The sequence below is a fragment of the Corythoichthys intestinalis genome, chromosome 6 (genome assembly GCF_030265065.1).
Source record: "Corythoichthys intestinalis isolate RoL2023-P3 chromosome 6, ASM3026506v1, whole genome shotgun sequence".
NCBI lineage: Eukaryota > Metazoa > Chordata > Actinopteri > Syngnathiformes > Syngnathidae > Corythoichthys > Corythoichthys intestinalis.
In genome coordinates, this window is record NC_080400.1 from 10,363,979 (window position 1) to 10,380,647 (window position 16,669).

General features: G+C 39.1%; 1 protein-coding gene across 6 annotated transcripts in view; it reads right to left on the reverse strand.

The window, feature by feature from the left end:
* The window catches only part of LOC130918041 (PR domain zinc finger protein 10-like), a 37,062-nt gene that overhangs the window by 13,271 nt on the left and 7,122 nt on the right, over nucleotides 1-16,669 (reverse strand). For 5 of the 6 annotated variants that reach the window (XM_057839905.1, XM_057839901.1, XM_057839904.1 and 2 more), the window contains exons 7-18: nucleotides 16,437-16,611; nucleotides 14,192-14,433; nucleotides 11,401-11,601; nucleotides 10,613-10,685; nucleotides 10,410-10,527; nucleotides 10,195-10,315; nucleotides 9,856-10,107; nucleotides 5,341-5,685; nucleotides 3,849-4,004; nucleotides 1,355-1,534; nucleotides 1,178-1,288; nucleotides 893-1,093 (exon numbers count right to left, since the gene is read on the reverse strand). In XM_057839905.1, coding sequence (XP_057695888.1) covers nucleotides 893-1,093; nucleotides 1,178-1,288; nucleotides 1,355-1,534; nucleotides 3,849-4,004; nucleotides 5,341-5,685; nucleotides 9,856-10,107; nucleotides 10,195-10,315; nucleotides 10,410-10,527; nucleotides 10,613-10,685; nucleotides 11,401-11,601; nucleotides 14,192-14,433; nucleotides 16,437-16,611 — 2,175 coding nt within the window. The remainder of the gene's footprint in view (nucleotides 1-892; nucleotides 1,094-1,177; nucleotides 1,289-1,354; nucleotides 1,535-3,848; nucleotides 4,005-5,340; nucleotides 5,686-9,855; nucleotides 10,108-10,194; nucleotides 10,316-10,409; nucleotides 10,528-10,612; nucleotides 10,686-11,400; nucleotides 11,602-14,191; nucleotides 14,434-16,436; nucleotides 16,612-16,669) is intronic. The other variant, XM_057839907.1, reaches the window with a different exon arrangement.

The window sequence follows — 16,669 nt, forward strand, 5'->3', positions numbered from 1 at the left end:
TATCCAAAAATCACACTTACTTTTTTGCAAATCCTTGATCATAAGCAGACCGGTTAAGGAAGCAGGCATCTTCGAAGTCCTTGTAGCAGAGAACACGACTCAATGATGGCGTGAAATTCATTCGCTTAGTGCGAACAAAAGATGTCCATTTACGTGCCCTGCTATCATTCAGCCACTCATACAACTTTTCTTTAGATTGAGAACAATACATCGCCACACACTGCCGTGGCATCTTACCGAGAAGCAATGCAACAATACTGTGTGTATGGCGGACTTCCCTCGCAGTTCTCGGTGTGACATCAATTCCGAAGATTTCCAAAGATTGCCGAAGAAAAAGCATTTTCGTTGTCAAGGGCGTTGCTATGGGTTATACAAAGAATCTGGAAGGGTTGTGTTAAAAAAAATAACGAAAATATGCTTATAATTGTTTAGCCATTGATATTATTGAAAAACATGGTTGGCCAACCTTACTTCACATTTGGCCTTTAAATCCGTTGTAATATATTAATTCATAAAAAATATGTAAATAATATTTATTGTAAAGTAAATAAAATTGTGTTGTTTCACAGTTTATTCATTTATTATGTTTTATTCAGAAAAAATATATGTAAAATAATTTATAAAGAATAAATATTCATCTTTTTTATTTAGGAGGTTACAATGAGGAGAAAAAAAATCTAATAAAAATGTTACATTTTATTATATATCATAACATTTGGTATATAAGTGTGGCCTACATGACACAAAATGTAATGACCACATATGTGGACACCGGGTCTTTAATAGGGTCAATTCACTCTTTTTTTTTTTTTTTTAAATGACCGAAAATAGTCACCTTTTCTATCAATGATTAAACTGTGCATTGGATGTTTTAGCCCAGCCTCATGCTCACCTTGCTGCTATACTGCTTGGCACAATGTGGGCAACATACAGGCGCGAAGGCGATGGTGCCTGCAAGCTGCGTGTGCGTGGTTAGCATCGGGTCGGGCCCGCCCGGAGCGGCCGGAGGCAGCTTGCGAATGCTGGGTGGCAACTCCGCCCCTGGGTGGTTCTTCAGTATATGCGTCTTCCTCTTACTGGCACTCTTATACACCTAAGAAAATGGTGATTTGAATAGTAACTTTATTAATATGGCAGCTTTAAAAATGCTATGCTATAAGAGTGATAGTCTAGACACCTTGTCACAATACTGGCAGTAGTAATCCCTATTGGGCTTGATGATGGGCAGTGTCAACTCAGGCACATCATTAATGCGCATTTCGGGGTGACGCTTTGATAAATGATTGACCTACAAACACAAATATTATTAGCTCTTTTAATTAATCTCAAATGTAATTGATAGTTCTGGGCTCACCAGCATTCCTCTCCTTCGGAATCCCATCATGCACAGCCTGCATTTGAACATAAAGCTCTCAAAGTCAGTGGTGGGGGGCTTCATTTTGCAACTCTTAGCACGGTGGCTCCTCTCGGCCTTCTTGGCTTCTCGCTCTGGATTGTGCATACGCTGCATGTGCTCCCGCAGTTTGTCTTTTCTCTGGAAAAGAGTACAACGTGTCATGTAGTGATCTGCCATGACATTGAGCAAACATGGTGGTGATGCTAATTGAATTGACTGTAGTTTTGCAGATAGCTCATAGGCTGCAAAAATGTTTCAAGTAGTTTATTACAATTTAGTTGAGGTAAACCGTAACTCTAAACACAAAAAATACACATACAGTGCATTAAAATTTATTTAGTTTTCCGGACACCCACTAGCTTAATGCTACTATACAATTGAAGATAGCATTTCCGTACTAACGAAAATTAGCCCATTTTGCCTCATTTAACTCTCCAAACAATTATTTCATACTTGGAAAAAAATGTTTAACTACTCTATAGTGTCTAATGTTTGAATTAAAGATGCGCAGATGCCGATATCGATACCAGTATCGGCAACAGGGCGCCGATACCATTTACCTGTCCAGTATTATAACACTTGACCACAGTCTTTTTTTTCTTCTGACGCTCACTACACTCTCTGTTGTGTGATGACACGTGATCACTTTGCATGCTATCGCTATTGACCAATGAGAGCGGGCCAATAGCGGCTCTTAACCACTTCCTGGGCAGCTTTTTCTTATGTAGGAAAAACAAACTACGAGAAGAAAATGTCAGCGGTCTGGACATATTTAATCTTATAATCTCCATCGAGTACAATGCAACCATGCAAGATTCGCGGCCTGAAATTTTCGAGAGGTGGAGTTAAATCGGCCAGTTTCAATACTTTGAACCTGATAAAACATTTGAAGACGAAACGTGAACGAACACAAAGAGTTTGTGGCTACAACAGCAGCAACTGCTACCAAAATAATGGTCAGCTCACTTCGTCTACTATACTTTGTCTTTTACTGAAAGACAGTAAATTGAGACCTGTTTCTAAAGTAGGGTTGCCACCTTTCAGAGATAGAAATAAGAGACGCCCCCCTCACGCTCAAAGTCGTACAGGTGACGAAAAAAAGGGACATCCCCAAAACTCCTAAAATAGATAGAAATGTATCTATTTATATAAATTCCGTATTGGTTCAATACGGAATGTAGCTTTTAATTCCCAATTCGGAAAGATTCCTTATTTCAAAGGACGGGTGGCAAGCCTATTCAAAAGTGCTGTAGAAGTAAGAAAAGTAAGCTAAGCTAAGTGGCTAAGTGTGTGTTGCTGCTGCACAGAGAGGGAGGCTAATAGAGAGACAGGATGCTATAGTCAATTATTATTACTTATAATTTCATGAAAGTTGCACAGTTTTGCCTTTGAGAGCCAAAACTCAAGGTTTAAAGAAGTTTATTCATTATATTTTTACTTTCTCACTGTTGGGCTAGTGTCACACGTTTTATTTTCACAAATTTAGCATTATTTTGGCCTTTGAGAATCAAAGGTTTATTTAACTATTGTCACCCATACCAGGTATGCAATAAAAGTTATACTGGATTCACTTTGTATATATACATAAATTCCAAACAAAATGGTATGAGTATGGTATCGATATCGGCCGATACTGCACAGCCAGGTATTGGTTTCAGGGCCAAAAAACGGTATCGGTGCAACACTAGTTTTAATTGCTTTTCTTTCTTTAAAACTACCAGTTAATTAAATAAATAGAAAACCCCATCTTAAAAAATCCTGATACAGATATATCTACCTTCTTTTTTTGTTTTAATTCTTTTCCACATGAATATATTTTGCAGATTTAAAAACAAAAACAAAAAAAACAAAAAAACAGTTTTGGCGATTAAGATGGCCGACCAAGCAGCATGCTCCAGGATTGAACAGCAATCAGTTATTACGTTTTGGTTGCTTAAGGGTGCAAACCAGTTGATGTCCATGATGACGATGTCAATTGTGTATGGTGCCACATGTTACAGCCGAAAAAACGTGTGAAAAAAATCACACGGAGTTTGAAAGTGACGTCAAAAGTTTTATGAGTGACTGGCTGAGAATTAGTCCAAAGATTTTTACGCTGAGGGAATACGGAAGCTTGTGCAGAGATGGGAAAAGTGTGTGACAGTTCTGGGAGACTACGTTGAAAAAACCAAACATATTTATTATATACACTGTGTGTACACATACAGTATATATATATGTGATATGAGTAAGTATTATTAAGTTTTGATAAACACATTGACTGCTATTGACAGAGCTACACGTCAAATCCGTTTTGACTGGGAGGGCTAACAGCAATTATTCGCCTCACAGTCAAAATGGATGGGACGTTTAGCGTCTTAAAAGGGCAGTGAAACATGATCACTCCTTATAATAGGATTTCTTTGCCCCTAAATAATATGAAAAATCATACACAGATGCAATGCAGTCTCACCTTGAACTGCTTCCCGCATGTGGAGCACAGGAAGTCCCTGCGATCAGAGTGGCGCAGCATGTGTAGACGCAATTTATCCGGCCTACAAAAGGCCTTTTCACAGTTCGGGCACTGGAATATCTTTTCGGAATGGAAGCAGCGGATGTGCTTCTTCACCTGGAGGAATGTGAAAAATTGGAGAATTCCAGAAAAAGGTGCCCTAGTACTAAGGGTGCAACGGTACATGTATTTGTATTGAACCGTTTCGGTGCGGGGTGCTCGGTTCGGAACGGAGGCGTACCGAACGAGTTTCTGATGTAATGTAACCCTTACTTTTCGAGGCTGTGAGTCGATCGGGTTACAGTTTCTTTGTGTCGATAATATTTACTCAGTCTTCTCTACTATAATGAGGACCAACACCGTCGAACAGTATATGTCAACGGCGCGACAACCTGGCCGCCGCGAGAACGCAGTGAAACGTGGGCGTTAAAGTCAGTCAGCCGATGCACATGAGTCGCAATGCGGCCGCGTGTTAGAGGCGTCCCAGAAGCGACTTCACACGACGCACGCGAAAAGAACTGCAGAGTTTATTATTTGATGCGAGACGCGGCCCTGCTGCGTCAATACTACTAGCTAGGATCGGTCAGACCGGAAGTCACTCGTGTAAAAATACTGTGGATCCGGTTGATTTTCAAACTAATATGCAATCGTAACCCACTTTTTGAGTCCATCAGATCTCTTGAGTGGTAGATCGGGGCACAGTTGACTTGTCTTTGTTGATTTACCGCTATCTTCTCTGCTATAATAGTAACCAACACAGCCCCGTGTTCAATACAAAACCCTCCTACCACAACTAAACAAGTAGGAACTAATATTCACATAGGAACTAAAGTTATACAACATAAAATATACAATATAAATGAATACTACATCACATTTCTAAAATATAAAGACATAATAAAATAAATAATAGCCCATTTAAATAAAATAAACTGAAATGAGCTAAAACACCTGTAATTAAATAATGATAATAATACACAGATCCTGCTTACACAATAAAATTGAATAATTTCTGTGTGGCGCTTTAACTTGAGAAAATCCACCAATAAAGCTTTTGAAAACCATTCATAAGAAAAAAAAAAAGATTCATTGAGGCATTCAATTTGTAAAATTCATGTTAAAATCTTTGTCATTGGGATTGCTTTTCTCTTTAGCACAGGACTAATTTTTTTCGTCTTTCTTTCAAAAAGAAGGCTGACCAATACACGGGGTCTGAAAGGTAAATTATTATTATCTTAAATTCCCTGCTGCATTTTGAGCAGAATTCTAGCTTTGTATAGGCTAATGTTCCTATTGTTGAAAGCACAAACGTGTGTAATAAACAACTAGCACATTTATATTTTGCATTTTGTTTTCTTACTGTACCGAAAATGAACCAAACCGTGACCTCAAAACCGAGGTATGTACCGAACCGAGATTTTTGTGTACCGTTACACCACTACCCAGTACTGACCTGGATGAAGTCAGGGAAGGTCTTTTTGCAGGACGGGCAGGTGAAGTTGCCGTCCACGGCGTGAACGTCTAGGTGGTCCCTGAGCGCTTCGGGCCTATCGAAGGTCTCGGTGCACAGCAGACACGGGTAAGTGCGGTTCTCGTTGTGCACTAGTAAGTGGTCGTCCAGCGCCGTGTCGGTCACGAAGGTCTTGCTGCACAGGTGGCACGGGAAGACAAAGCTGTCGCGGCCGTGCACGCGCAGATGCTGCTCCAGCTTGTCTTTGTCACGGAAGGCCTTATCGCAGTGTTTGCACTTGAAGGGACGGAAGCTCTTGCGGATGAAGTGATGCTGAAGTGTCGCATTCTGACAGTAAACGGAGACACAAAGGATGTTGTTGTTTATGTTTTTTATTTCAACGGTGGAGCATGGCATTTTTAGAATTTTAATACATTGCATAGTTTATGTTTTCAAAAAAATTAACTCAAGTCTGACGATAACGAATTACCAATAGTTATACTTTCTGTATTAGAAAGACAAAGATACCCTAAAATGAACAGATGGGGTCCCCAAATCAACAGAAGGTGATGCAGAAATGTTTCAAAATCAGGAAGAGAGACGGAAACTATCAAAACCACCAGGAAGTGCATTGCATTTGTCCTCTCCACACTAAGTGGCAATAAGCTAATAAGCTACTACTGTAGGCAAAGGGCCCCAGGGTCAACTGACAGAAGCCAGTCAGCCAATTTATGACAGAGTCGGACGGCAAACCGAAAATTTACCGTTACCGAAAACAGAAATGTGAAGTAATTTCATAACATGCCAAATAGGGTCACAAGTAATTAAACATTGTCTAACAAATAAAGCAAGAAAAAATAATTTATATGTAGCATATTTGACAAAATAATCGCGTTTCCGAAGTTCGAACCTGAAAGGGGACGAACCCGGAAGTGATACGTCACACCGAGAACAGCGATCGCAGCGCTCCATACATACGGCCGCCATACAAAGCCCTTCAAACAATGATTCAAACAGCAATATAAGCGATAGATCGAGCGCAAGGGAGGAGATCAAAGTTTTGGAAGAGTTGGAGGAAGAAGAGGAGGTTGGAATTTCATGTTGTACCTAACATGTATTAGCCAGACGCTAATCAGGATGCAAACAATGTGCCTAGACTACCTGACATGGAATGGAGACAAGACCCATCAAGATTACAAGATTGGTAAGATATAGGCTGTTATTATTTTCATGATTTGAAGATGCAGGCATTTGCACATAATTTTATGTTTTTGTCTATCTGATGACATTGTTTAAAAAAATAATAATCAGACTTCATGTTCATTTTGGCAGATCCGGCAGCTCTCGTGCATATAAAATAATAATATAAAAACGTGAAAACAAAATAATAGCGGACTGCCGCCACATTCTACCGCTAAGTTTTGCTTCTCGCTCATCTTCCCCTCGCCTCCTACTACTCACAGCTCTCCAGTCCCAGTGGTTCTTAAACGGATCGTGCATAGTGTCTTGCTATGAGCTTTTTGTTGACAAAGGTATCGACCACACGACGTGCTGACAACTTTGTTTCTTTATTAACAGATGGAGCTAACGGTACGAACACAGCTTGGGGCTCTCGGCAGGAAGTGGCGTCTAATGGCGTGAGGAAATGTAGTTTTTTCACACAAGCCAACAGATTACAAAGCACCACTTCAGTGTTGTCCCGAGACTACATTTCCCATAATTCACTGTGTGACCTGCGCGCTCGCTGATTTGCTGCGAGACATTAAAACCAACACGCTTGTTGTCAATTGTCACCTGTCAGTGGCTCTTGTAAAACACAAACTAGAAGGCTATCAAGCGATCACCGTGAAAGAAACGCCGAACCGTACAAATGCAATGCAATGCTTGAAGCATGAAGGAGGAAATACATAATACAAATACAAATAAATGTGCACAAACTCACCGGCGGTGTGTGTCTCTTACGGCAACGTGACCTTGAATTACAGCTATATGTGCCTATATGCACATCCACACCCTTTTCCCGATTGACAGTGGATTAACCCTTTCGGACAAGATCTACGGTTCATTCCACAACAGTTGGCAGCTCTGCTTTGACAAAGTCATCAGTCATCTATCCAAAAATCACATTTACTTTTTTGGCAAATCCTTGATCATAAGCAGAACGGTTAAAGAAGCAGGCACCTTCGAAGTGTTTGTAGCAGAGAACACTACTCGATGATGGCGTGAAATTCATTCGCTTCGTGCAAACGAAAGATGTCAACTTACGTGCCCTGCTATCCTTTGGCCACTCATACAACTTTTCATTTGAGTGAGAACAAAACATCGCCACACGCCGCCATGGCATCTTACCGAGAAGCAATGCAACAAACAATACTGTTCTATGGCGGACTTCCCTCGCACTTCTCAGTGTGACGTAATTTCCGAAGATTGCCGAAGAAAAGCATTTTCATTGTCAAGGGTGTTGCTATGGGTTAAAGAATCTGGAAGGGTTGCGTAAAAAAAAAATAATGAAAATATTCTTATAATTGTTTGGCCATTAATATTATTCAAAAACATGGTTGGCCAACCTTAGTTCACATTTCCGCTTTAAATTCTTCGCGATGACTGATGTAATTTTGACCATCTTGGTGAATTCGGAAATGTAATAAAACAAGAAAATATAGTCTTTACATCCCACTTTGACTCTGTTTTGTTCGGCTATGTTCATTCCCCTTTAAGAAAGCAGTCATTGTGCTTAAGTATGAAGTCATGTGGTTATCAGGAAATCAAACAAACAGAAGCTCGGTAGGCTAACGCTAGCGGCTAACGCTACAAACATAAGTGGTGGAGTCGGACTTAACATGCGCTACACAAAGTATACCGTAATTTTCAGACTATAAACCGCTACTTTTTTCCCCTCATTCTGAATCCTCCATTTTATAGTCCAGTGCGGGTTATTTGTTGATTTTTTCCGGTTAATAGGTAAGACTTTATTTGACAGCGGCATAATAAGACTGCCATAAGACCATCATAATTATGACATGACACTATCATGGGCATTAATGAATGCATATGACACTTGTCATTAACTGTCATCCAGCAAATTATGTTACTCCATTTATGTCCAGCTCAAATCTTTTACATCCATTCAAAAGTGAGATAATTTTGATTCTGATTTCAGATTCTGAAGAGGAATATTCAACCTCTTTGATGATCAGTCCAATAAAACACAAAGTTACGTAAGTTAAGTGTCCGTCCGTAGCGGCAGCGATTCCATGTGGCAAGACAGTCCACGAGCAGCACATATTCGACCCAATGTTTTGGCATTGGAAGGAGTTCCACCCATTTAAAAAGTGATATCAAAACTAATTTTAAAAAAAAAGGAAAAGCATGGAAAATGAATGAATGAAAAAAAAAATTTTAAACAGTGGTGCTCGAAGGGTTAACATTGTGAACTTGATCAACCGAGTTGAATTAACTTGCATGATAAAGTATGTTGGCCATACTAAAATTTCTGAGTACATAGAACTTGAAATGATAAGTTTCTCATTTCAGTTTGCAAAGTACCATAATTTCCCGAATATAAGGCACACCCATGTATAACGCGCACCCCAAATTTACTTGTAAAATCAAGAGAAAATTATTGTACCCGTGTATAACGCGCACCCTAATTTTAGCACCAATAAATAGAAGAACACAAGAAAACAGAGCTCGTGTACAGATACAGAAATGTCATTTTACTGACTGGTGAAACACAGCACAAGCATAGCACATTGGTAGTTCAAACCATTACCATAAACTGACAGTATCTACGGTAATAATATGATTTGACAACTTCTTGAACTTACCAGAATCCAGGAGAAAAAAAAACAGATGTGACTTTTCTTTTAAAGGCTGCTGTATAACTTGCTCGTTTCATCATGATGAATAAATGTTTCCTCCATGGATTGATACGATAAAATGAAAGTGAGAACGTAAGTCTGAAATCCGAGAGAACTCATCGCTGTCGACACGAAAGTAACAATAGGAACTATTGTTATTTGGGTTTGAGTTTCCCGAGGGACAGATATAGTTGACGGACACAGGAAGTCTGTGTTGTTACATTTGTTATGGTCCGAGTTGCGGAGCTGCAATAAACGTTGACTCAAATGAGTTTAAGAAACTAAATTCTGTGCTTTATGAAGAGTGAAAAAAGCAGAATTTAACACAGACGAAATCATTCGGCTGATCAGAGTGAAGTATTACCGAAACAAAATGGTGACGTCACGTACCGTAATGGTCGGCAACGGATCGCCGCATACGTTTCTTTAACATAACATGGCCGTGTCAATAAAAAAAAAAAGTTTTATACAAAAAAAAAATATATATATATATATATATATAATATATATATTTCTGTCTCCATCCATGTTCCTGTTTATAATGCGCACCATGATTTTACAAGTTGATTTTGGGAAAAAAAGTGCGCGTTATATTCGGGAAATTACGGTAATCAAATAAAGTAATAAAACGACAAAACATCAGGTGTTCAAGTCTCACCCGCATCCTTTTCAAACGTCGAACGTCTGGAGACAAAAGATGAGCTTCCGACTGTTCGTCCTGCGCAAGTTCCTCCTTTGCCGGGGGAGGCGGGTCCGGGTTAGAGGGTGGGGTTACCGAGGGTTCTATTGCCGGGGGCGCAGTTTGGCCTTCCGCCTCAGTGTCCGGCTCTGACACGGTCACTTCAACGCCATTTTGAGCCGCCTCCATTGGCTCGTCCAGTGGTTGGGCCTCTGAAAGATCTAGCATCTCCTTGGGAAAAAAATAGCCGTTAAAAGTTGAAACTGGAACAAATATGACTCTCAGAATTGAACATGTATTGAAAAACAGGCTGTTTACAGTCGTCTTGTCCACTTCATCTTCAACTGGTGCATCTAAACGTATAAATTTTGGCGGCCGTCCCGGCCTCCTACTAGTCCCAAATCGCTTCCTGCCCCTGGCCCGCCCACGCCCTTTGGACCTGGAGGAGGGCAGCGTGCAACAACAAAAAAAGTGAATAAATCATGACTAAACAAAAGACTACACATTAAAACAACAACACAGTGGAAATGTACCTGCTGACAGATTGGATCATGTTGTCGTGCATGTTGAGATGCTGCTGGAGTTGCTCGGAGCTCACAAAGCGCCGACTGCACTCATAGCATGGCCAGTTCTTCTCTAGCTCCCGCAAAACTGAGAAGTACATCTTATTATTATTGTTGCCATAAGTAATTGTGGTTGTGAATTTGGTTGAAGCTTCATGGCTAACAATGCTAACCTTTTCGCTCTTCTTCTGTAACACTGTGCAGCTTCTGATTGACAAACTCTGCATATGTTGCTGCATACCACACCTGCAGAAGGATCATAAGTTCCATTTTTAAATCACTGCCCAAATCCATTCTTCGCTGAAGAAATGGCATTTTGTAGTCTCTGTGCTGTCTTGCGTTAAAACCCGTAGAGCGAAAAAACACGGGGGGAAAAAAATCTGAAAAATGGAAAAAAACAAACGGCAAAAACCGTAACAAACCCTAAAAAAAATAATAAAGACCACATAAACATGAACAAAAAAAACTGCAAAAAAAGGTGAAAAAAAAAAAAACAAAATAATGCAAAAAACACCAAAAACCTTACAAAAATAGCTGAAAAACATCATGAAAAAATACAGGGAAAAGGCAAATAAATCCTTACAAACAAAACAAAATAAAACATAACCCCCCCCAAACACCCTCCACTAAAAGCAGCAAAAAAAAAAAAAACAGAATATTTTTTTACAAACTGCAAATAAAAATGAGAAACCGTTAAGAGAAAATGCAAAAAAAAAAAAAAAACAAAACAAAACAAAAAAAAAAACCTGCAAAATGGCAAAAAAACATTTTTGTCAAATTCTGCTTTTTGGAAATGTCGTAACTCTCTAAAGTAAACCTTTTTCTTATTTTATTTTACTCAATGGCTGCCATGTATGGCGCTAGTTGTCTATGAGTGGTATTTTTAAATATTTTATTAGTTTACCAACTACCACAGCATATACTCCATGAATACTATACTGGCATATTAATAGGTTCCCACCTTAAGCTCTTGCTTGGGCTCAATGTTTTTGATGGTGGTGTAGAAAATGTCGGGGCCGTACTGGTACGCCACCAGATTCTGCTCCAGATGGTTCTGGGCTGGCCTCACAAACATCATCCAGTTGCAGCTCTCCTCGTCGGACAGGTCCAGCCATGTGTCCTGTGATTTTTCACCGTCTTTCTCTGCATCCAGGATGCAAAGCTGAGGCCGTGATGGAAAGGGAAAGTCGATGATTGTGTGCATTTCAACTTACAGGGGCGTTAAATTCCTCTCTGTCAAGGGCCACTTTGGACTGCCACAACTAATCGACAACTAGTCGATAATCATTGCAATGATTAATCAATCACCATTTTCAGAGTTGATAAATTTTTGACACATGTTGAGACATTGTTGACCTAATCATCCAAAACGTCCATTTATGAGCCTTGTGATAGCAGTTATTCTCTTATCTGGTATTTTAAATGGAACCTCAGACTTAGATTTGCAGGCTATAATAAGCCACAATTACTCAAATATGTTGTTAGAAACACATATTACTGCCATTCATTTAAAAATCTATGATAGTTAGTGCTTGTTTTGGAGGGCGCTATGTTTTACGCGCGAAATGCACGCTGGGGGTGATGACGCGGTTCGGCTGGATTGGGAGAATAGCTAGTATGACGACTGGCATGATTTTGTCACATTCTGCTGCTGGTCAGATTGTTTCGTTACAGAGCTGTGGGATGAGTTCCCAACATTGTACCTACATCCAATTCCAGCTCATCAGCAGTGTCTTTAAACCGATCCGAGGCGGCTTGCCGAGATACTGACTTGCTGCTACATGGCAAATTGTATATCCCTTCGTTGCTAGTTGCATAATTGCCTTATTTTTTCTGTTCGTCTCCCTCTCACCACGGTTTTCCCTCGGGTTTTTATTGATCCCGACCTACTGCCACGGACCCTTTTTGTGTCTCCCTTTCGTGATCGCGTGTTTTTTTTTTTTTGCATGTTCAATAAACCTTTTTACGCAATCCCTATGTTATTGTTGTCTGCGTTGAGTTTCCCTTTCAGGTTTAACCGCAGACATACAACGTACAGTGGGGAGAACAAGTATTTGATAACAAGTATTTGATGTATCAAATACTTGACACCGTCACGCGGAAGTATGTGCTCTATGCGCTCATCTGTCGCACAGAAAACGCGGGTTCAAATCCTGCTGGAGACCATCGCTTAATTGCTTTTGGTGCTCGTTTTGTGAAATATAGACTGTGCTGTTCTATTCATCACTATTCTGCTCGGGTTTAAATTGGTAGGGCAGAACAGACGACATGTTTATCTAGCTAACGAGTGACACTGTGGAAGTACGGCAGGGCTGCCCAGTGACATCACAGCCCAGGGTGCATTCCGTCATCAACAACAATGGCGACCCACTAGTTAAACTCATTCTTGAAATTAAAAGAAAACAAAAACGGGGACATTAATGGGGTTTGAATATCAAAATTATAACTCAGACTAACATTTCTCTTTTAAGAAGTAACAGTCTTTCCTCCATGGTTCCATTTAAATGTTAGATTTTATAATCAAAAAAAAAAGCAAACATTCTCACTTTTTTATGTTTAAAAAGCAAAATACAGTGTTTAAGTTTAAAAAAAAAAAGGGGGGAAAGTTTAATTATCCTTTTTAGAATATTTTTTAATTAAAATAACAAAAGCGGAAAACACTACATTTTTTATTAAAAAACAGTACATTCTAAAATCAATAATTTATAGTTTCATTTAAAAAAGGATGACACAGCAAATATTTTCCTTACATTTTTAAATGTTGGGATTTTTCTCTGTATTTACATTTTTTTAATAAAAAAAATAGTTAAACAGCAAGTCTTCTCTTTTAATAATTGTTTTAGTGCTGCAACGATTTTTCGATTAACTCGAGTATTCGATTAGAAAAAAATAAAATTACATTTTTTTGCTTCGAGTATTCGTTTAATTAAAGTGGCGTTGTAATGGTTTATTTTGAAAGCATTTACATTTAGTTTATTGAGAAGGGTGGATACATTGCCTTTGGTCTGCCTTATTTCACATGGCTGAATCCAACTGCTCCCTGTTAAGATCAACGTAAGCTTTTATTTGGGCTAATATTTTTTAATGCATTCGCAATTTAGTTTATATGTATATTTAGCCGTTTTTTGAGGGAATACAAGTCTGAATCATTTGTTAACAGCAGTGGAGAAAAAAAACGTTAGCATTTTATAGAATTTAAGATAGCGGACTTTTGCTATGTAAGTTAGCCAATTGTTCTTTTGTTGTTTGTAGATCCTCATTTATTTATTTTTAATACCGTGTGAGACTCAGCTCAGGTATTTTAATTTTTCATGTTCCTTATCCGGTTACTCGATTATTCGAACTAACTAGTTCATCGATTAATGGACTACTAAAATAATCGATAGCTGCAGCCCTAAATTGTTTAAAACAATATTTATTTAAAAAATGAAAAAAGTTCCTAATTTTCAAATTAAAAATAAATAAATAAAAGAGTAAATATTCTCCGACTTCTGTAGTCCTCTTCAGACTTCTGTATTCCTACATCTTTGATTGAGGACTACAGAAATTTTATTTAAATGTTATTTTAACCAATAACACAAACTTTTGTGGGACCACACAAAATAACATGGCGGAACAAATCTGGCCCCCGCGCCTTGAGTTTAACCATGTGTGCTTCAGTATTTAAAAAAAAAAAAAAAAAAAAAAAATTTAAACATTTTTTGTGTGGTTGTCTTTCTTGAGATATTAATGGAAAACTGTCACAGACTCACCTTCAGATGAATATAGTTGTCCTGCAGTGCACTCTGGGGCACCAGGGGTCCATCCACGGGGCCAAACTGGGTACGCTTGGGAATGAACCTCTTAGAGAAGACCCCGCCCAGGAAGCGGTCAATATAGAGCACCAGAGGCAGGCTGGCACGAGCCTTAGACATCACTGGTCGGTTGGGAATGGGATGGAGAGGCCCATGGGTTAGACAATCTGATGTGTTGGAGTTGTTGCACTCCTCGCACCCTGACAAAAAAACATGGTGATATAGTGTTCATACAGTTAATTTTAATATTTACTCAATTCATGACTCACAAATTTAATTCTTTAAAGGTCACTCATAGGTTGCCATTGAAGGTTCTCAAACGTGCGGCCAAAGGGCCAACTGCAGCCCACTGGACAATATTTTGCGACACCATTTGACCCCAATCTTAGTATTAGTGTTGTCAGACTCTTTGGACGATGGGCAACAAATATATATGTATATATTATATATATAAATAGTTAATGAATGAATACATCTAAAAAATAAAGTAAAACAAAGCGTAATAAATTCAAAAACAAAAAGACATAAAATAACTGTGGCACAGGCCACAGTTACTGAATTTATTTGTTGTTTTTTGACCTCACATAGCTTCAGTCCTTGGCTGCCATTGACAGCAATGGATGTCCAATCCATTTTAATCGCTTCCAGACCCTCCAAGTTAAAATGGATTGAACATCTATTGCTGTCAATATTCACCAACTACCACAACACATACGTACACTGTGACTTACGCTGGCAGTAAATGAGTTAAGATAAAGACTATTTTTTAATAGATGTCCACTAGACCGGTCCATCGCATAATTTTTCTTTTTCAACGTTTTTGAATTTCTCCTCCAAAAGGCTATTTTTGTTCATCTTCAGGTCTAAGACATATGTGTGGAGTTTGGTACTATTTGGTATGCAATTACTGTCCGCGTCCTCCATAACGGTTTTTCCCTATTGCTTTCCCACAATGAACCGAAAAAGTGATCCGAATGAATAAACCGCGCATTTCTTGATGTGTTTGTAGATCGTAAAACAGCGTATTTGTTTTGATTTTTCGTTAATTATTTGGGAGTTTATCGGTTATCCCTCACCCTGGTGGCAACGCATAGAGAGCAGTCACTAGTGGACAACTTGATGGCTTGGCACACCAAATAAAGCACTTTGAACGTGAAATGTTGCTATTGTCTAGGAAAGGAATAAGTATAACCCTGAGGAGCAGCAATTTTCCACAGTTCATTTTTTTGGATCGGTCTAATGTCCACTGTAGTGACTACTAGAGGTGGGAATCGTTGGGCACCTAACGATCCGATTACGATTCAGAGGCTACGATTCGATTATAAATCGATTATTGATGCACCACAAATCACCCCCCTCCCCCCACTTAAAAAAAAAAAAGTTAAAAACAGTAAATAAAATACTCAAGTCCCCATTCTGTATCGGCAGCTTTAAACTACATTCAATGAATTTAATGTTGTGAATCAACCGTTAAAGTTGTTAAAATTGCTCCCGTTATTCCATAATTTCCCTTCTGTCTACTTTCGACGTGAAAGTCTTAAAACTGTTTCATCATTTAAAGATAGATTCAAGTCAAGATTTTGCCGTTTTTTTTTTTTTTTTTTTTTTAAATAAAAAGTAATTAGGTTCGCTACAACAGAGCCTTCTAGAGAAGTCTACTGCTTTAAGATGGCACCTGTTTACTAGCGCGGGAAAGTGTCATTTCGCATCTAGTTCTTGGTATATGATCTAACACGGCCGTCGTCTGTCATTTCACATCTAGTTCTAGATATATGTGATATCTACCATAGCCGTATGTTGCCGTATGTTTGTAGCAACTGGGCGCTGTTTGTAGCGGCTGACGGCCGCAGTCAGGTATTATTGTTGTTTTTTTTTTTTTCTTTTATCTAGCGGCATGAGTTCAACATGATATTTACTCTCGGTCTGTTCCTCATTGCATCCTGAAGACCTCGCTGACTGTTTTTTATTTCCGTTTTACCTGGTATGATTCAATAATCGGAATTTGGATGTTTGTGAATCATTCTCGAATCTTCCACGGCCGAATCGCTAATAATCTAAGAATCGGAAATTTCACACGCCTCTAGTGACTACTATCCCTTAAAGGGTTAATTCATTCATTAACTATTCAAATTTGGTGTAAATTACTTGCAGCAGTGTTTGGTAACTATGACTGTACAATGAGAAAATAAATATATGCACGTACAGAGATTGTGAGGATTGAACCGCTGGCGAGGCTCCCAGTCGTCAATGTCTGAGTCTTCCTCGTCATCGTCATCTTCTTCAGAGTCGTCTGTAGTGTCCATGGCCCCGAGCGGGCTGGACGGGGGGTCCGTCATGTCAGCCATAGAGGCTTGCGAGTTGGAATCGGGCAATTGCTCCTGTGTGAATATTAAACAGCATAAAGCACAGGCTCCTTTTACCTATGAACTGAAAATG